Source organism: Simochromis diagramma, unplaced genomic scaffold, assembly GCF_900408965.1.
Source record: "Simochromis diagramma unplaced genomic scaffold, fSimDia1.1 OVJJ01000565.1, whole genome shotgun sequence".
Lineage (NCBI taxonomy): Eukaryota > Metazoa > Chordata > Actinopteri > Cichliformes > Cichlidae > Simochromis > Simochromis diagramma.
In genome coordinates this window covers 2,325,564-2,346,563 of record NW_024387304.1, presented here as the reverse complement: position 1 = coordinate 2,346,563, position 21,000 = coordinate 2,325,564, and the positions used below count along the sequence as shown (strand labels likewise).

The 21,000-nt window shown below is 41.5% G+C and overlaps 2 protein-coding genes across 5 annotated transcripts; one reads left to right on the top strand and one right to left on the bottom strand.

The window, feature by feature from the left end:
- Positions 1–42: 42 nt before the first annotated feature.
- On the bottom strand, positions 43–4,870 carry cct4 (chaperonin containing TCP1, subunit 4 (delta)). The gene is made up of 13 exons (XM_040004173.1): positions 4,591–4,870; positions 3,840–3,892; positions 3,669–3,758; positions 3,410–3,518; positions 2,810–3,074; positions 2,580–2,712; positions 2,173–2,312; positions 1,968–2,064; positions 1,629–1,739; positions 1,365–1,495; positions 736–970; positions 328–441; positions 43–171 (listed from the first exon to the last, which is right to left on the bottom strand). Exons 1-13 carry the CDS (start codon positions 4,706–4,708, stop codon positions 157–159), a joined length of 1,611 nt encoding a protein of 536 aa, XP_039860107.1. The 5' UTR covers positions 4,709–4,870; the 3' UTR covers positions 43–156.
- pus10 (pseudouridine synthase 10) lies at positions 3,607–14,152 on the top strand. 4 transcript variants are annotated; one of them, XM_040004170.1, is made up of 18 exons: positions 3,608–3,926; positions 5,106–5,209; positions 7,786–7,913; positions 8,171–8,458; positions 8,540–8,626; positions 9,863–9,897; positions 9,986–10,165; positions 10,445–10,490; positions 10,791–10,855; positions 10,945–11,030; positions 11,126–11,251; positions 11,522–11,578; positions 11,666–11,742; positions 12,760–12,815; positions 12,931–13,048; positions 13,143–13,285; positions 13,458–13,557; positions 13,703–14,152. In XM_040004170.1, exons 3-18 carry the CDS (start codon positions 7,788–7,790, stop codon positions 13,739–13,741), a joined length of 1,629 nt encoding a protein of 542 aa, XP_039860104.1. In that variant the 5' UTR covers positions 3,608–3,926; positions 5,106–5,209; positions 7,786–7,787; the 3' UTR covers positions 13,742–14,152. The 4 variants fall into 4 exon arrangements, with proteins under 4 accessions (XP_039860102.1, XP_039860104.1, XP_039860105.1 ...); XM_040004171.1 differs by lacking the exon at positions 3,608–3,926 and adding an exon at positions 4,810–4,925; XM_040004168.1 differs by lacking the exon at positions 5,106–5,209 and having other exon boundaries at positions 3,607–3,926.
- Positions 14,153–21,000: the final 6,848 nt, after the last annotated feature.

Genomic DNA, 21,000 nt, shown 5'->3' with positions numbered 1-21,000 from the left:
ATGTCAACAAAAAAACAACAACCAAGTTGTTCTTTTTTTTTTATTAAATTATGCAACGTAACAACTACAGTGGAAATCTGAACAGAATGGTGTTAACAGAGTCCTCTGATCCCTTGCAGTGTGAGCAGGCTTGGTGACAAAACTCAATGGACAGACCTATCGGGTGTTCACCTGCAACAAGAAAACACATTTCCACTGGTTTGAACTGTAACCTAATATACTCAGATTTTGCAAAAAGCCAAAGGTAGTATACAAGAAATTATCTTAAAATAATTTCACTTTAAATGTTAAAAAAAAAAAAAAAAAATAAAAAAGATTAAGTCTTACCACATCATCAATCTTCAGGATGCTACGGACCGTCTCAGTGGCCAGTGTCAGTGCACTGATGGAGACCAGTAAAGGCTGCACCACCAGCTCCTCAAGGATGTTGGAGATCCCTCCCTGTTGCACATACAACGAATTGTTTGGTGTGTAAATTAAATGTTCTTAGAGTAAAATTAAGCGTCTTTTGTGTCTAACTGTTCACATTTCAAAATTCATTTTACACTGACATTCAACAGGAAAAAGAAAATTAATGCACTAAAAAACAAAACAAAACCCCACAAAAAACAAACAAACAAGACAATAGTTTTATTGGATAAGTAGCTTAAATATCTACTTCTGTTAGCAGTACCTTCTCCACAAAGTCAGGCTATGCTAACTTTAAAAAATAAATTAATAAATTAAAAGATCAACCTTGCGAACATTGATGCCAGCCATCTTGTCTCCCTGTGCGTGTCTGTTACGGAGCTCCGTCACAGTGGAGATGGGGTTCAGGCCAGCATTCTCGGCAAGCGTCGATGGGATCACCTCCAGGGCATCAGCGTATGCCCGCACACAATAGGCCTCCATGCCAGCCAGTGTGCGTGAGTACTCTGCCAGACGCACAGCCAGCTCAATCTCTGGAGCACCACCTCCAGCAATGAGAGCCCTGAGAGACAGAGAAGGCAAAAATGCAAAAGCCATTGGATCTGATCCTATTACTGAGAGAAATTAGGATCAAAATAAAATAATAACAACAAAAAATACATTTTCAAAAAAAGAATACATCTGTTTGAATGCTCTCCATCAAAGTTGCTGAAGCAACCCATTGCGAAAATAATGGCGAGCTTTCCTAAATACTGTTCCTCTGTTTGTTACGCTCCTGCAGGATGAGTCAGTGCAAAAGCGCCTTTGTCAGAGGGCAATCGTACCTGTAACTGTATCTAAAGGTGTTCTTGAACAGTCCAACTTTGCCATGTGAGCCAGCATGGAGGGGTATGTTTTCAGGTTCGTTAAGAATTTTTTTAACAATGAAATTTACTCTTCAGAAATAACTGACTGACCTCTTCTTGACCAGGCAGCGGATGACACACAGAGCATCATGGATGGAGCGCTCTGCCTCCTCAATCACAAGCTTGTTGGAGCCGCGCACCACAATGCTCACCGTCTTCCCAGGGCTCGTGCAGCCTGTGATCTGCAAAAAGTGGCAAGCGAGGCACAGAGTTGTTTCAGCTCATTTTTTCCTCAGCTGCAAGTGAGACATTCTGTGTCCTTTAACTCAAAAAAAAAAATCAACTGAGTTTCTCTGAGCAAAGACTCAACTGTACCTTGACTAGTTTGCCGGACCCATCCAGATTGACTTCCTCTGCTAGCTCTGCAGTGCCAAGCATCTCTGGAGTGAAGTGGTCGATGTGGGCGATGGGCTTGGTGCCAATAGTCTAAAGAAGGGGTGGGGGCTTCAGTTAAATGGTGTGCAATGCTAAACACAGTTGTCAAAACTAAATACTTGCTCACAAGTTAAAAGTGTACAAATCTTGTTAACTGATGATTAGTTTACTATAAAATTTTAAAAAGTATAAAGTGCTGTCAAATGTGATGTAGATCTATATATGTCCATTAAATACTGTGTGAAAAACAGAAGCCGTGGTTCATTTGACAATACTAACCTTGCAAATGAACTCGATATCCTCTCTCTCAATCTCCTTCACCACCATGATCTTCATTTTGTTGAGGAAGTGCAGGGCGAGGTCACTAAGAGCATCTCTGTTACATGACAGTTAGTTGTTAGTGTGACAGATGTTTCGTGTATCAGAAGAAGACTGAAATGCATAGCAGAGTGTGTTTTTCTCGTGTCCTTCGCTCCCTGCATACCTGAGGATGGATTTCTGGATGAGCAGCACGTTGCAGCCAGCCTTCTTAATCTGTTTTACCAAGTTGAGGATGTAAGCACGCTCCTCCCGCAACACGCGGTCCATTTGGGCGTAGTCTGACACCACGATCTGGTTGTCCATCTACATGCCCCACAAAAACCCAACAGAAGGTCAGAAAAAGAAGGCTTTTCCTGAAGGAATACATAATGGTTCACAAGAACAGCACTGACAGTGTTTTATATCTACTGAAAACAATGTCTTCTCTTCTGTATGACTGGAAAAGGAGCAACGATAGCAGTTGAAGCAGTCAAAACTGTAGCAGCAGTTCACTGTTACAATCTGAAGCTGAGCATAAAAAATAAGGCAGAAAGGGTTTTCTTGTCAGCAGATATTCATCAAGCGACTCACATCAGTCTTGGGAGGGGACAGACAGAACTGAATAAGGCCAATTTTGGCCTTTTCCACTCGGGTCACACCAGTGTTGGCAACTCTCTGGGTCAGCACAAGGCCGTCTACCAGCTCACAGTCATCAATGGTGCCTCTAAACACACAACACACACGTGATTAAGCCTAGCAAAAATCAGAAGAAAGTGCTTAAATAAGAGTAGAAAAACAAACAAACAAACAAAAACACTCACCCAAGCTTCTTGATGATTTTGATGTCCTGTAGGTCGACACCAGTGGCTGTGGCTGGGTCAATGACTCGCATAACAGCATCCACACTCATGGGTGCCAGCAGGTTTGAATACTGTGACACCACCTTGGAGCACAGTGACGTGGTGGCACTGTTGAGCAGCGTCTCACGGTCACTCAGCTGCACTGGCTGGCTCATGCCCGTTAGCACCTCCACGCCCTTATCGACTGCCTTTTGGAACGACTCCGAAATGATGGTGGGGTGGATACCTGGCAAGTGAGACAAGTAATTAAACGGGCTCAATTGTGCTCAATTAAAGGTTCATATTGTTATTCTTCAACTTTTCCAGATACACAGCTCAAAACGATCCTTATTTATCTTGTATTGGGCTTTAGCGCCATCTTAAGTTCATCTACTGTGCAAAATAAGCCTTGCAAAGTAAAGGGAGTCAACATGTCCAGTGCGTGAATTCAAAATGCGCATAAAAACAAACTGCAAGATACAAAAAAGACAGAAATAATTCTATTATTACTCTTAAAAAAAGAGAAAAAAAATTAAGCTGTAGCATCACTTTTTGGATTTTTCAATCCCCTAAAGCACTCACCTTTCTGCAGCAGCTTGGAGCAGGCATCCAGCAGCGCTCCAGCTATCACCACCACAGAGGTGGTGCCATCACCAGCCTCAATGTCTTGGGCTTTGGACAGTTCCACCAGCTGAAACACATTTGGTTCAGGCCATATGAGTTAATCGCCGAATTAACAACAGTGTTTGGTGTTTAACGAAGCTTAAAATTATACTTAGAAAGGGAGCACTCATAGGTCAGTTTTAGTTGCAAAGCTTCTGTGCAGGCTGCTGTAACATACCATTTTAGCAGCAGGGTGGAGCACCTGCATCTGCTTCAGGATGGTGGCCCCATCATTGGTAATGGTTACATCACCCTTCTCATCCTGGATCTGAAACCAAAAACAACAGCCATCGCTTAGATACAGGTGTGACGAGGGACCTGGGTAAAGCCATCAAATCTGTTCACTGACCATCTTGTCCATGCCTTTGGGGCCCAGGCTTGTTCTGATGGCATCTGCAACAGCTAACAAACAACAAAGGGATGGATGAGAACACAGGTAATAACCAAGTCAAGCAAATTCCACTCATCTTGTCTTGCATTTTAAAAAACAGAAGTGAGGACTAATATTCAAGCTTCTTCTTGGTAAGCACAGCATATTCATGTTTATGAACTAATTAAAACATTTCAGTAGCAATATCATTGATATAGCAGGAACCTCTATGTTGTACATTACCTATTAAAATCAAAGGGATCTTACTTTAAACTACAAACATGCGTAATCTAGTTCAGCTGACAGCTCAGCAGCATTACAACCCAACAATGAAGAGATTGTGCTGAATCATTAGCATCCTGTAGCTAGTGCTCTTTTTTTGTTCTTTAATTAAACCCTCAAATTATTATATTATTATTCATGTATTATTTTGCTTCTTTTAACTAATCTGGAAAAAGTAATACAAGCACCCATAATGGTTTATTCAACATTAGATAAAGATGTTGGATTCTTGTAAACTATTAACTGACCATTATCTGTTATGGCCGCTGTATTGTATTTATATAGCAAAGAAACGCCGTCAACTATAATGAATGAGATTTGGACTAGGCGGAAGGTACCGTCTATAGGACCAGGAATAACGGTGCCCAGCAAACAAGCAGAGCAGGTTGCTGTACAAACCCTGAATCCCATATTAGCTGCTTGATTAACTATGATTATATCAAAATACCTTTGGCAGCAGAAATGTTACTATAGCGAATCTGCGCCGGTTTGTCGCGGTCCACATACGCCCCTCCTTTGTTTTTGCCTCCGTTGGAAAGCTTCGGTGCTGCCATCGCTTCAGGCATCTTGACTTTATAATCGATGGGAAATGTTAAGAGGAGTCTTCAGAGTCAGACTAGTGAACTCCGGCGCTGAAACACCACAGTTCGGCTTCGGATGGACTCAGATTAAGGAGCCGATACCAGCACCCTAGTTAGAAGCTTCCAGATCGCCGGGTGCTGCAGCAGAAGGAAGGACCCGGCTGTCAAATTACCCGGCGCTTGGAGATGACGTTTGCAGACAGTAAAGATTGAGTATAGAGAACTCAGAAGTTATTGATTAGGGTTTACTGTAATTTATTAAAACAACATTTTTATCCATGTGATATCAATAGCATTTGCTATCACCTATGAACTTAAGTTTAGCCCTCGTCTTGTTGCGAGAGGCAAAATTTTATCCTGAAGCTTCTCCTCTTTTGATTAGTTTTGTCTGGAAGGGCTCAGACTACAGGAAAGGGACCCTCTATTGACGAACGTGCCTTACGAATAACTGATCATCACTGTTCATAAAAAACACTGTTCTGTCAGGTAAGTTTAATTCTGCTGTCACCCGTAAGAGATTGTGTAGATTGTCTGTAGATTATTAAAACTTGTTAGCTAGCTTAGAGTATCAGAAATTTGAAGTGAGCCGTGCTGGAGCTGCAGTTGTTGGATTGCACAGGCGTGTTTAAGATGATTAGCTGCAACAGTCGTTTTTTTTGTTTTTTATTTTTATTTTTTTACACAATCTCAGTCTTCCGATGGCACAAAATTCTTATAATTAATAGTTTATGGTTATTTTAAGATGTAAAACTTTTTATTGTTGGTTTAGATTTTTTGTTTTGTTGTTTGTTATGTGTAGACATAGCACTGGTTCACCCGTTGAGTTGGGAATATTTAATAGATCCGTGTTAAGTAGCTTAGCAAATAAACATTGTGTGAACATGGTTAGGTTCAAAGGCTGGACTAAAAATGCGAGAAAAAGCCGCCACTGCCCAAAGAAACACCTTGAAAGCCTTTCAGAAAATAACTGAATAACTATTTTTCGAGATCATTTTAAAAATTACAAGACCTTCTTGCGCCTTGGGTACAAAATATACAGATATTTAGGAGTGGCTCAAGAGTTTTGGGCAGCACGTTACAAAGCTAGGATCAGTGCACTCTGGGAAGATGTTAACGCTTCCTTAAACATATTTGCTGTGGGATCTGGTGAGATGGAAACTGCTGGTTTGAGTATCTGTTCAGACGCTCACACGTGCTCTCTCTGAGATTTGGGGGGGGGGGCGTTTAATGTGTCTTTTTTCTTTTTCTTTTTTTTTTTCTTTTTACACTATCTCTGACACAAATACGTATAACAAACAGGAACATGACTGCACAAATATCTGGAGCACTAGGTCTGAGAACAGCTGTGTAATGGCTCTCTACAGGCTGAACAACAGTCACAGATCTGCACTGTAAGCGCTGTTGATGCAGTGACAGACAGCTGTTCTCCCACTTCCTGGAGCAAAAGCTGTGTTGCCTTTTTGTGTGTCAAAATATGCCAGACAAAATACTTCTCTAAAACAAAATATGAAAATGTCCAAATGGTGAGAAAAAAAACTCATAGTACTTACAGTAAAAGTAAAATTAATCAGTTTATTATCTAATTGGAAACTGTGTGTTTTAACCATAACCAGGAGTTTCGATGTTCTCCCCTTGTTTGCGTGGCTTCTCTTCGGGTACTCCAGCTTTTTCCCACAGTCCACAGACATCCAGCTGTAGGTGTGAATGTGGGGTGTTAATGGTTGTCTGTGTCTCTGTTAAACCTGCATCAGGCTGGTGACCTGTCCAGAGTGCACCAGCCTCTCGCCCTATGGTAGCTCAGATGGCTCCAGCCTGGATGGATGGTGTTTTAACCACAGTTAGATATATGCATGCTTATTAAATAAGATTATTTTCATGTGGTTTTTCATGCAGTTTTTTCTGTCTTTCTTTCTTTCTTTCTTTTTTTAATACACCTTATAATAAATATCTTGACACATGCTCAATCATCCAGGTGAGTAAATCCCAAAAGTTGATTCTGTTCATCTGGACGTAACGTTTTCAGTGGGAGAAACAGAAGAACATCATATCAAGAAGACCCTGAGTAAATGTGGTTATCCCAGCTGGACATTTGTCAAAGCTGCGATGGCACCTAAAGAAAGCTCCAGCTGATCCAGGAGAGAAGGACAACTGTTGCCTAAGCAAAAACCCTTAGTGATCCCTTATGTGTCAGGGCGTATCGGAACGGCCCAAATTTCCCCTTGTGGAACAATTAAAGGATTATTCTATTCTAACAGCTGAGATGCATTTTTTTCTCAGCACTGCATCTCTGTGGCTTTTAAACCCAAAATCACACAACGCCAAAAATTGGTCCACCCCAAGGATCGTGTCCCCCGACACAAACAGAGTAACATAGTGTACGCTGTTAAGTGCCAGGAGGATTCCTGTGATTTATACATCGGGGAAACCAAACAACCTCTGGCTAAGAGGATGGCACAACACCGAAAAGCCACCTCGTCAGGCCAGGACTCTGCAGTCTATTTACACCTACAGGCCAGTGGACACTCTGGATGTACACAGGGAGGAACGCTGGTTTGAGCGCGGAGTCAAGGAGGCCATTTACGTGAAAAGGGAAAGACCATCTCTGAATAGAGGAGGGGGAATAAGGGTACATCTGTCACCATCTTACAATGCTGTGATTGCAGCCATTCCCCAACTCTCTGTGATGGTACTCATGGTCTTTGATCAGTGGTTGTTGATCAATGGTTATGACAGTTTGCATAAATAATGATCAAGGAACTGAGCTCCCAGCCCATTGTTCATGCAGTTTTCAGTCATTGTGCAAATGCACTGTTTATAAGGTTGGGAAACCTGCAGTCAGCTGAGACTGCAGAAGTCACTTGGATGAGTAATGAAATATTTCTGCCACTGAAAACGCTGCGTCCAGGTGAACACAATCAACTTTTTGGGACTTGTAATAAATAACACACAGTTATTGTAAACACACAGTATTTACAAAAGGTAGTTAACATCTGCAACATTTTAAGACAGAATAGCCATTTATCATGCCGAAATGTTCATGGTTCTCCTTTTGCACTCTGCAGTCATGCTGCCCCTGAAGGAGAAGGATAAACCAATCATCCAGAAGTTGCTGTCAGCTGGCTGCTGCGCTCGCTGTGTCCTCAGATTCTGCTGCGTGAGTGTGCAGGCGGCCTACCGGAAGCAACCAGAGGTGAGGCTCATGCTGCAGACGCCGCTTTTATACCTGCTATATTCTTTAATCGTCATCTTGTTTAGAAATTATTTGTTGGTTTGTTTGTATCGTGGCTTATGCAGAGAGTTACAAGGAAGAAAAGATTGTGAATACTTATCTTCTTGTTTGGGGAATGTATGCTCTCGTTGTCGTATTCTACAGATTTCGTCAGTTGCATTAGTAAATATGTCAAAATACATGAAAGTTCTAATTGCATTTTCTTCGACCTGACACAGGAAACACTTAAAGAACTTCAAATTTTCATCAATGATACAGAAAATGATAAATGTCAAGATTCAGTAGCTCTAGACTCCAGAGATGATTACAAGTCCAAAGATGCTGCAGAATCAGAAACATCTGAAGACCCTCCCAATAAAAGAGCAAAACTGGAGACCAGTATAACTGATGTTCAGTCAGAAGAAGAGGCAGCCGCTGTGGTCAAATCAAAGGATGGGGACTCACGTGTATGTGTGGTGTGTTTGGGAATCCTGCAGGGACTATGTGGTACAACCCAGGCGATAAAGGTGTGTGCGCTCGACAGTATTCACTGTTTCCGTTTACACTGCCGTCAGTGTTAAACTGCTGTTTCTGGTGTGTGTTCACAGATAGCAGAGGCAGTGAAGGCTGGAAACTACGAGTTTGACACACTGGTGCTGTCTGTGTCTCTGCCCGCTCAGCTCTGTGTCCGCGAGGTCAGTATGGTCATGTGTGTGTGTATGAACCATGCTTACATATTTTGTGAGGACCAAAAATTGGAATGGTACTATAGTTGTGGGGACCAAAAGTCAATTATGAGGATAAAATGCTCGTCCCCACGAGTTTGAAGACATTTTTTTAGACTTAAAATGTGGTTTTAGTGTCAGGGTTACAATTAGGTTATGGTTAGAGTTAGGCTGAGGGTTAGGTGTAGTAGTAATAATAATAATAATAATAATAATGATAACACATTTTATTTAAATGCGCCGTTCAAGACACCCAAAGACACTTAACAGTAGAGTAAAAACACATAATAGAACAAAGACAAAGAACAATAAGAACAATAAAAATACACAATAAGTTCACAGTGAATAAGCAACCTTGAACAGAGAATCAGTGTTTCTTATATCCGGGGTAGAGAGTTCCACAGGCTGGGACCAGAGCAGATGAAGGCTCTGCTTCCCATGGTGCTGAGGCGGAAAGAAGGCACAGCAAGTGCAGAGGAAGATCAAAGTGAGTGGGCAAAAGAGGTAGTGCTTAATAGGTCAGAAAGGTAAGCAATGTTATGAAGGGCCTTGAAGGTGAACAGAAGAAGCTTGAATACTATTTGGAACGTCACAGGGAGCCAGTGACGTTCCTGAAGGACAGGAGTGCTGGTAGGAGGGGTTCTGGTAATAATGCAGGCAGCAGTTTTAAACCAGTTGAAGCTTATGGAGGGATTTTGGAGGGAGACCATTGTAGAGATAATTACAACAGTCAGTGCAGGAGGTAACAAGACTATGAACAAGGATTGATAGAAAAGGGTTAGTTTTGCATAGATGGAAATAGGCAGAATGGGTGAGATCATTGATGTGTGATTGACGTAGGAGACGAGGTGAAGAAATGTGACAGTGTTGACTTCCCAGCACAAGTTAATTTGAAACAACCATTACTTAAGGCATTTTTGATGTCAACATTCTAACCTTTGTGGTTTCATGATTCATAATTAAATGAAATGCATTGAATTCAATTGCATTTTTTTTTCTGTGTCCTTTGAGTTTTGGGTAATTGAGATGGATGTCTTGGTACTCGCAATATCGTCCATTTGGTACTTCACAGTTTTTCACGTTATAAGTTCATTTTGCAGGCATTCATACATATCTGTAATATTTTCACTGGATGTTCATTTGTATTTATTGCTTATGTAAAAGATCTGTGCAGTGTTTATGACAATTTCTTTTAAAATACTGCAGCACTCCTGTTGGCTCTACGTGAAGAAGGAAGTGAGGTAAAGTATTTGTCACCTACGTTTTGAACATCAGTCGATGTACAGTCAAGAGTCACAAGGAATCAGATGTTTAATTTAATATTTTCAGAGAAAAGGGCTTAGTGCTCGACAAGGACGATGTCATCCAGGTCAAGGAGGCCTTCAAGTGGATCATGCAGGGCATGGTTACCAAGGAGCTGGGGGGCATTGCTGTGGTTACCAAGGTCAGCCCGTTTGAGGTCAGCGTGGAGTTCACTCATCCAGAGACAGACGCTGACTGCCACTTCCTGTGAGTCCTGAACTCTTCAAGATCACATAAACTTTCTGAAACAGCTCTTGGTGAAGAACATGAAGTTGGAGGGGAAAGGAAATATTTCTGAATTGCTAACATAAAAATGACCAGTAATAATTAAGACATATCCATTTAATTTAGAAAAATCCATTAGAAGGATTCACAAATTCCCTGAATTTCAAAAGCTAAACTGATTTTAGATTAAAACAGGAACCAGATGTGCTCTGAGTTTTGAAATGTAAAAGATTTATGGGTTAAACAATGTCCTTTTTACAGAGCTGCAACATGTCCTGACTGCTTCAAGCCCACCAAGAACAAACAGGTGAGGAAGCAGAGTTTATCCTTCAAAATAATCAGGACGACTAGTTTGTCTTTATAATTTAATTGAAAGTTCAGTAATAATGTATATTTTATTGATCCCTGTGGGGAAATTCCTCTCTGCATTTAACCCATTCACTCAGTGAAGCAGTGCACAGCAGTGTGTAGGGACGGTACTTTGCTCGGGGGTACCTCAGGGTAGCCGTTTAGTGGATTCGAACCCCCGACCTTCCGATCGTGGGGCCACCACTCTACCTACTGAGCTATCCCTGCCCCTGTGTGAATCTGTATCTTCTCTCTGCAGTCTGTGTTTACTCGGATGGCGGTGGTCAAAGCTCTGGAAAAAATACCCGATGCCAAATTTTTGAAGTAAGGATCCCCTTCATCTTTAACGAGTAAAAAGTTCTATGGAATGATTTTGAAATGACATCTTTTATTCCTTCATTTCCTTTCTCCAGGCACTACCCCTGTCCTCCAACGCAGCCTACCAGCAGTTGCAGCCCTCGGGAGGTCCAGTGTCTGCACGTGTCTGTGTTTGTGGCAGGTGACGTAGGACATTAAGAACATCTGTTTGAAATGTTCTTGTCTAAAACTGACAGCATAATAAATAGCATAATGATGTCTCCTCGTGATGTTTAGGGAGATACAACAAGTTCTGTCGCAGCCTGCCTCAAACTCCCTGGGTGATCGATGGAGAGAGGAGGATGGAGTCTTCAGTGGAGGAGTTGATCGCGGCGCCTATCCTCTCTGCCTTCAGAGCGGATGGTGAGACCACAATCACAGCTTAAATGAAGACAAGCACAGTTTTTGGGGGTGTTTTGGTTTAGTTTGGGAGCAGGTTCATTTTAAACGTGAGCCAGCTTGACTTTTAAAACCAGAGATTTTGCAACACTTTTTCAGTGAGCAGATTTTAAACTATGTAATAACTACTGCACATTTATTCATGTTTATTTATATTATTACTGGGGTTTTTTCAGCACACGACACGTGACTTGCCGTAGAATAAAATCATTATCTCTGTTTTCGGGGTTGCAGGTTTTAATTTCTCTTCATCTGGCAGAGAGGATGTGGATGTCAGGACTCTTGGGAACGGTAGGATTTTTGAAACTTTAAGATTTTGTCAGTTGTGAAGATTGAAGAACTGTTTATTTTATCGGGTTCATTGGTTCGATTTGGCAGGACGTCCATTTGCGATGGAGCTGCTGAATCCTCACAAATCCAGATTCAGCAAAGAGCAGATGAAGCAGCTCCAGGAGGTACAGATGTGTCCTTTCACTCCGTCCATTATTCTGCAGTCACTTAGTTTCTGAACAGAAGGTCTCAGCAGCAATATAAGATTTTCCTTATTAAGCCTGTTTTACATTATGAGAAATGTTGCAGTGACTGAAAATATTTGAATTCAATCCCTGGGAATCTGTTCTCCCTTAATTATTTTAATTTGTAATATTTTACTTCAGCCAAGAACATCTTAAAACAGTTATTTTCTTTCGTTGTTTAGCATTTTGTTAAACTGATTTAGTCCCTGCATTTGATTTGAAATATGTTAAAGTTGTATATAAGTAGGAACTGACTTTATTGCATAGTACTTTTTTCTTTAGAGCATAAACTGTAATAAAAGATGGACATGGACACCTTAACATCAGGTATTGGTTTTGGCATTTTGAAGAGTTGACATTAACTCTGTGGAGGTTGCCATGTTAGGATTTGGAGCAAGAAGTGAGCTTATTTGGATTAGCGTTGTTGCTAGCAAGCTTGATTATTGCTTGCTCATGTGACCCTTTAATTAGCACTATGTAATAGGAAAAATATGGAACTTAAGGTAACAAAACAAAACAGAAGTGCAAACCTGTTGGACAGGCTGTACCACACAGCAAAAACCTAGCAGAGGGGGTCAGTTCAGTCAATCAATCAGTGGTGGTAAGACCTATCAGATCAGTTATAGCTACCTGGGTTTACCACACCTGTCAATCTTAGCCACCACACAACTATAGAAATCAATAATAAATTCAGATGGATTAGATATTAAAGGCATTTGGAATCCATACATTCCATCCATACACAAGGTTGTAAAGGGAAAATATGTTTTTTGCACCACAGTGTAAATTTTAGCATTTTAACGTGAGAGTGTGTAAATTTGCAGTTTTGGGCAATTGGCAGATCCTTTTTTTTCAGCCTCCTAAAAAATGCTTGTTTCAAAGTTAAGCTGACAGAAATGTGCGTTCACTGATGCAAAGACTTTAGACCTGCTGATATTATTTTTGTTTTGTTCTTAGACCATTAACCAGTCGTCAGACAAAATCAAAGTGAGAGACCTGCAGATTGTTACCAGGTGAGAAAATCCGAAAATGACTCATTCTTGGGAAAACTGCATTTGTACAGCGACATCTCCAACATATGTGAAAGACTAAGAACGTAGTCCATGTTTGCTGTGTGCTAAATTGCAGAGAGGCTATGAGTCGCATGAAGGAGGGAGAGGAGGAGAAGACCAAGTCATATACAGCTCTCGTGTGGACCCAGAAACCCATCCAGAGAGAAGACATCTCTTTTATTGATGACATCAAGGTCTAGTTGGTCTAATTCATAACCTGTTGAAATTGGAGTGTTTTAACACTCAAACATCAAGAATCAGCAGTGTGACTGTTGTGTGTCTCATCAGGATCTGACTCTGGACCAGAAGACCCCTTTGAGGGTTCTGCATCGACGGGCGCTGGCTGTCCGACAGCGAGCCATCCACAGCATGAGCACTCGCTTCCTGGACTCTCATCATTTCTACCTACGATTGAAGACGCAGGCCGGGACGTATCCTCACTTTAAATGGCACATCTGTGCGATGATGAATTATAACATTGCACCAGTCAGTCTGTTGTTAATTGAAAGAACACCGAAACGATAAGCTAATAGAATATTTTACCCTGAATTTTATCTGAAACCTGCAGTGAGACAAAAAAGCTCCTTAATGCTCCGCCAACAGTTACATCAAAGAGTTTGTCCACGGAGACTTCGGCCGAACGATTCCCAACCTGCGCCAGCTGCTGAAGACTGACACAGACATCCTGGAACTGGATGTGGAGGTGGGAGAAAGTCACATCTGTAAAACAAATAATAAAAAAAGCAAACATATTGAATATCATACAGAATATAACTGTCACTGTCTTTTCTGGAAATGTTATATGTCCCTAAATTCCTACTTGTTGAATATGATGTTTCCCTTCTCAGTCTGTGGATGTGGACTGGCCTCCCCCTGTGCCAGAGTGAAAGCTGCACTGCCACGCAGACGCTGCTCTTGTCCTGTTTCTGAGAGGATTCGGCTTGGACTGCACTGGTTCCATCTGCTGCTGGATTCCTGTTAGACCACAGTGCTGAACTGTCAGCAAACGGGTTCTGACAGTTGTGGTGAAGCCATCACGGTGCTTGGAGGAGAGGAAAACACAGTTCTCTCGGTTGGCTAGTCTGCTTTGTCTGGATTTATTTTTCATCTTCACATCATCGACTGTGAATCTTGAGTCTGAAGTAATTTAATAAATAATAGTGCCCTTGTTCTGTTTTGAGTTTTTTCAGGGCCAAGTGGACAAAGTAGTTTGTATGTAAAGATGAAAAACACGCTCCTTCCATTTTTGTGTACATACTGGTACTTATTTGCTTTCAATTAAAGTGTATCAAAAACTATCATTTGTTTCTTTGAAGCAGAATGTCAAATAAGACAGGCTAATGTGTAAAATGTAGTTATAAAACCTAAAAAAGCTCTTAAAACCTAAAACATTTTATTAAATTGTATTATATTTTTCGGTATTGATTTTGTTTTCTTTATTCTTTTTAAGCAGACTTACCAAATTAGTAGTGGATTAAAAATCAGATAAGGGTAGTATGACAGATGTATATTTTTAGTTGGAGTGGCTGATGGAGAGTTCGTTTGGATGCAGATGTGATACTGGTGATCAGTCTGCATCACTTCCTAAATGTTGCTAAAACAAACAAAGGCAGCAGAATTTAAAACATACTTTTAAAGAGTTTGATCTTAAAGAAGAGGTCAGAGGTCCAAATAATGTTACAATTAGAATCTCCATCTCCTATGTTGTCAGTGCATGCTAAGGCAGTAAGAAACATCATTTTAAATTGCTCTGTGTAGCATTATTAGGACTTTGACCTTGAAGGAGAGGTCAGACTACAGGACCACCAAACCCTCCCCCGCATCCTCTGATGTCTCCTTCCTCAACGAGCTCAACAACTTTTATGCTCGTTTTGAGCGAGGGAACCCCACAACCACAACCAAAGCAGACGTGACGCCAGACCACCAACCTCTGACTCTCTCCCCCACCGATGTAGGAGCGGTGCTGAGCAGGATCAATGTCCACAAGGCTGCAGGTCCTGATGGCATCCCCGGGCGTGTTCTCAGAGCGTGTTCTGGGGAGCTTGCAGGAGTGCTGACAGATATATTCAATCTGTCCTTGGCCCACGCTGTGGTACCGGCCTGCTTCAAATCCACCTCCATCGTCCCGATACCCAAAAACTCCAACCCATCTTGCCTCAATGACTACCGCCCAGTAGCACTCACCCCCATCATCACTAAGTGCTTAGAGCGACTGGTCCTAGCACACTTCAAATCCTGTCTCCCCCCCACCAATTTGCATACCGCCAGAACAGGAGCACAGAGGATGCAGTCTCCATCGCACTGCACTCTGTCCTCTCACACCTGGACAACAACAACACCTACGCCAGAATGCTGTTTATAGACTTCAGTTCAGCATTCAATACAATCCACCCCTCACAACTCATCAGGAAACTGACAGACCTGAACATCAGTTCCCTCATCTGCAAATGGTTACTGGACTTCCTGACCAACCGCCCCCAACATGTCCGGCTGGATAACCGCTGCTCATCTACAATCACGATGAACACCGGTGTACCACAAGGCTGCGTGATGAGCCCTTTCCTCTACTCCCTCTTCACCCACGACTGCAGACCTGCTGATGGTTCGAACACCATCATTAAGTTTGCAGATGACACCACGGTGATTGGCCTCATCAGTGACAACGATGAGGCCGCCTACAGGGAGGAGGTGGATCGTCTGGCTGAGTGGTGCGACAGAAACAACCTGCTGCTTAACACCGAGAAGACCAAGGAGCTCATCGTGGACTACAGGAGGAATGCTGACCCACATCCACCCATCCACATTAAGGGGACGGCTGTGGAGCGTGTGAGCAGCTTCAAGTTCCTGGGAGTCCACATCTCCAAGGATCTCACCTGGACGACCAACTGCTCCAAGCTGGTCAAGAAGGCTCACCAGCGCCTCTTCTTCTTGAGGACTCTGAGGAAGAACCACCTGTCCTCAGACATCCTGGTGAACTTCTATCGCTGCACCATCGAGAGCATCCTGACCAACTGTATAACAGTCTGGTACGGGAACTGCTCTGCCTCGGACCGGAAGGCGTTGCAGAGGGTCGTGAAAACTGCCCAGCGCATCGCCGGAGCACCACTTCCTGCCATAAAAGACATCTACAGGAAGCGGTGTCTGAAGAGGGCTGGGAAAATCATCAAAGACCCCAGTCACCCATCACATGGACTCTTCACCCTCCTGCCCTCTGGGAGGCGCTACAGGAGCCTCCGGACTAAGACCACCAGGTACCGGAACAGCTTCTTCCCCACAGCTGTCAGACTCCTGAACTCTGCCTCCTGACATCTGACCCACGTTAAACTCATGGACTGAACATACACACACCCACAATGGACAACTGTACCCTCAAACACACAATAATAACATGGACTGAACCACCACTCACAACCACTAGCACTTTATATAGCCTCTGTAGAAACTATCTACACCCTCACTTATCTTAACTGCACTACTGTATAGCTCTGTGTAAATAATCATACGATAATTTTTAATTCTACAAGTGTTTACAACTTGCATAGTTCACATTTCTGTATAACTGTATATCTCATATTTCTGTATAGTTTTTTTTTCATATTTATATCCTGTTCATAGCCTGTACATAGCTTGTACTCACTACAGCCTGTACATACTTATAGTTATAGCATATTCGTAACATACTTCATACCGTGTACATTATAACATACCATAATACACCCATTTCTGTAATATACTCACATATCTATATTATTGCTAATATATATTGTAATATATCTATATCATGGCTAAAACACTTCTAGATGGATGCAAACTGCATTTCGTTGCCTGTACCTGTGACATGTGCAATGACAATAAAGTTGAATTCTATTCTATTCTATTATTAACTCCGCCAGGAAGGTTAAGGTGCACATGAAAAACTGACTTTGATTTTAAAGACTTGATGATTTTGGTTTCCAGTGACTGTTAAGTAGATTTGGTCTCGGCAAATGACCCAGAACGTGTCAGTCGAGACTTTCAGCTAGAATATTCCACTCATCAAGAGTCCGTAGTTCATTTTAGTGAGTCCATCATTTCTGGGACAGCATATTTTAGCTCTTTTAAGTAATTCACAGACAAAAAACCTGAAGCCACAGATTATCTACTAATCTTTACTGCAAGTGGTGTTTTTGCAAAAAAAAAAAAAAAAAGTTAGTTTGTTTTACATCAAGAAGCTCCTGGGCAGTTTCAATTTATGAGATTTATTATTAAGTTTTTGTACAGCAGATAGTTTGATATTAGAAATGTAATATTTGGCTTTTTTAAAAACTATTTTGTCTTCCATGTTAAAGAACCAAAATATTTTTTTGCTATATTAATCGAATCCAAGTGTATCTGTAAAAAAAGTTGAACTTATTAGTTTTCTCAGATCTCTTTCTTCATAAAAGGCAAGATCTCATCTAAACAATAAAGAAAAAGGTCTGAAATCACCTGAAATAAAGAGTCACAACAGCAGAAACCCTGAAATGTATTTCTTTTAATTTAATTCAAAATAAATACTACCACGGCAATGCAAGTCCACTACTGGGTTCTTGCCCTAATGTTTTGGTAAGAAAACAAACAAGCAAATGATCGAAAAAAAAAAAAAAAAAAAAAAAAAATCAGTTATGCATCCATCATTCTTCAGCGACTTTCAAGAGGTGCCTTTTTAACAACATACAAGGTAACACTGTCTAGAATGACAAACATTAATAAAACAAACACTATGGTATAAAAAGGAGGGAAGGAGAAGGAATTGGGACTGAAGAAACCTGATGAAACCAGCACCGCACACACGCGCACACACACAGGAAAACAAACAAACAAACAAACAAACAAACAAACAAATGACAGTCCTCCAAGGCTCCTCTTATAGTTTTTTAAGAAGGTGAAGGGAACAGAAGTACAGTGCAGACTCCATGTTACAGATGTCCTCACATTTCTGGAGTCGATCGTTTTCAGGGACCATGGTGACATAAGAAAGGCGGGTTGGGGTTCGTCTCCATGGAAACATCCTCATGAATCACAAAAAACCAAACAAACGCAAAACTGAAAAAACAAACAAAACCCAAACAAAAAACAGTGGAAGGGTCCATTCATTGACACGTGTTTATTTTTTTCCTTTTAAATGTTTTTTTCTTCAAAGCAGTTTTTGAATCGTTTGCGGGTGGTTTGGATTTTTCGGTCACTATTCTCATCAGCAAGCTTAACATACAGTCACACAGAAAACAAATGTTTATGCCTCATAAGTGAAGACAAAAAGAACAAAAAAGGCATTGCATATTTACACCAAGAAGTTTGGGGCCACTTTTTTCTCGCAGTCCTCACAGTCTTCATACACGAGTGTCTCACGGCTCAGTTTTCTTGTGATCTGACATGATCAGTAAATTATTGATACTCTTACTTCAATTTAAATATTTGTCTGTGTGTAAATACATTTCTCTCATTATACTGACAAGATTAATTGGGTCAGGACCCCTGCGTCTGGAGCTGGAAGCCTCACTTCTGCTTAGCATCTGTGTGATAAATTACATTTTCTTCACTAAGATTTGTCATGTAAAAACAGTCTTTGTATCTGTGTTTGTGAGTCAATATTTCTCCTCTTAAACTGAAAACAATGTTTCTTTTTTTTTTTTCTTAAAAAAAAAAAAAAAAAAAATCTTTACAGCAATCTTCTTTTTAGGTTCCTGCACAGCTGCAAAACCCTTTCCCTTCACTTTTTACTCACTACTCGATATGTCTCGGTCGTACTTCTCTACCTGCGTCGTTACTTTAACACACAAAGACGTACCAATCCTCAGTTCTTCTTCTTAATCTTTCCAAACATCTGTAAATGTACAAAATACTTTCAAGTCGGCAGAATTCTCCAGCAAATCAGATCTGATGTGTGCTCACAGGTGAAAAGGCTGCTTCACAAGGACAGTTTAGCTGACAGTATTTGGGATAATTGGATCGCTTTCCCCAATTCTCCACAGTCAGTTCCACTTCTTGTAGGAAGTGTGATGCATCAGTCAGGCCACTTCTGGGCAGAACTCACTAAACATATGCTAATACTGCCAGTGTGGGAGCCAAGCCTGCGAGCTGGTCCAGACGAGCAAACTCCAGCTGCAGTGTCAGTAACACCAACACGCCCCCCTCACTTTCACTACACTCCAAACACACCGTCTGCTGGTGGGTTTAAGCCGCAAAAGTCCCCACACTGACTCTGGCAAGTCAGTACTGCTGCTACTCGTAACCATCGCAACATCCACCTGTAGGGTACCAGGCCATACTCGGACTATCCAATGCTGTAATAAATTCATCACTTTAAGCTGTAGTTGCCCAACTACTGCCTTTAGTTGTAGCTGCACAGCACATCAGAGAAGGACTATCTTCTCATCCATATAATTTTTTTGTCGAACTTACTGTCTGAATGAGTTTGGCAGCTTTCTGATCACTTTCAACAGCAGCTGAGCTAAGAAACAATAAAAATATCCACACGTCTTACTGTTTCCAATGAACAAAACACTTTTTCAGCTACATGTCAGAACACACATTGGAACAGGCGATACCAGAAGATTGTCAATTTTGGTTTCTGGATATAACAGCTAGGTTACTTGTGTTAAGGACTCACTATTTGGAGGCTATTGGAGGGGCCTCCATAAAAGCAGAGGCCAGCAGGAATCAGTTCAGTGACCAAAGTAACTAACACATGATGGGGACGGAACTACATGAAGCTCAGTCTGAACGGTCAAAAACTTTCTTGTGACTTGATGCATGGAGTTTTTCCTTTGCAGACACCTTTCTCACTCACTATGTGTCAATAGACCTCTCTGCATTGAATCATACCTTATAAAGCGCCTTGACGCGACTGTTGTGATTTGGAGCTATATAAATAAAATTGAATTGAAATTCAAAAAGGAAAATAACAAAAAATGAAAAGTGGTTGTCCAGTGTATACTTTTGTATTTGGTAACTAACTGCAAGTAACTGCAGTGACCTCTTTAGATCGCAAGGCAGTTCCAAAGGTCGCCTGGTGGGAGGCAATCTGTCAGACGACTGTGGTCTGACTCAGAGTGACTGAAATCACTCAGATTTCAAAGGCTTGCACATAACCGCTGGATAATTAGAAATAGACTGACAACATGTTGCTTTCTGAGTCAGCCTGTGCCAAAGAAAGCCACTCTTCTGTCTCTGTGCAACAAGACACTTGTCTCAGCTGGTTGGCAACTGGTTGTGTTCTTGTACATGCACAAAGCTGCTGATGTCATTTTTAAAGTAAAATTGCCATCCCAAGGCAACTGAACTTCTTATTCAAATCTGTTTCTTTAACACAGTTAATTTGTGCAAAAACATTGTATCCAAGTACAAATCTGACCCCATTAAATTGCAAACTGAGCGGATACAGCAGACGGACTGCTTGACTCCAATCTTATTGTCAAAGTCTTGATGCACCAAAAGTGCTTTGAAGATGGCAGGTGACACAGTTGCAGTGATTCTGTTCATGCTTTGGACTCCAACCACTGTTTTCACTAGTGTGACTGTAGCAATAGAGGGTTAAATAAGCAACCAGAAGCAGGAACAGGCATCAGAACCAACTACAAAGCAACGTGCAGCAAGCAAACTGCTTGGCATGTAGACGTGACCTGAGGCTTAGGGCTTCTGCAAGTTGTGGAGCATTCTCGTGTCCCCATGTTTTGCAAAAACAGAAGAAAAGACCATCAAATCTCAGTTTGGAGTAAACTGCCGACTTCACTATGATCATTATAGACAACACTGCGGTTTACTACATCTGAGAGTAAGTGTGTGTGTGTTTCTGTGTGCTATGACAGCATATTCTTGACCCCCATTCAATCGCAAACTGTACATACATACATGAAGCCATGTTTCCCTGTGTAAACATCCATTCCATTCTAGTCCTACAGCTACAATGAAGAAGAAGAAAAAAAAGAGGAGAGGTGGATGATGAGGAGGAGGAGAAGCGGCGATGCTGCAGAGAAAGGCCTCGTTCCCCTGCCGGCTGTGGAAAGCTGGAGCGGTTAAGCTGAGTTTGAATGCGGTTGTGCTCTGTGGCGCCTGAGTGAACTGTGCAGTTTCTGGCAGTTTAGTGTTTCTTGTTTCAAAGTAACTTCAAAAAAGCGCAAAAATAAAA

Coding starts and splice junctions, on each gene's coding strand:
- cct4 (XM_040004173.1), bottom strand. CDS start 4,708: ATGCCTGAAGCGATGGCAGCACCGAAGCTTTCCAACGGAGGCAAAAAC. Junction 3,075..3,409: donor CTCCAAGCTGCTGCAGAAAG/GTGAGTGCTTTA, acceptor CTCACTTGCCAG/GTATCCACCCCACCATCATT. Junction 1,740..1,967: donor ATATCGAGTTCATTTGCAAG/GTTAGTATTGTC, acceptor CCCCTTCTTTAG/ACTATTGGCACCAAGCCCAT.
- pus10 (XM_040004168.1), top strand. Junction 8,627..9,862: donor CTCAGCTCTGTGTCCGCGAG/GTCAGTATGGTC, acceptor AAAATACTGCAG/CACTCCTGTTGGCTCTACGT. Junction 12,816..12,930: donor GACCTGCAGATTGTTACCAG/GTGAGAAAATCC, acceptor GCTAAATTGCAG/AGAGGCTATGAGTCGCATGA.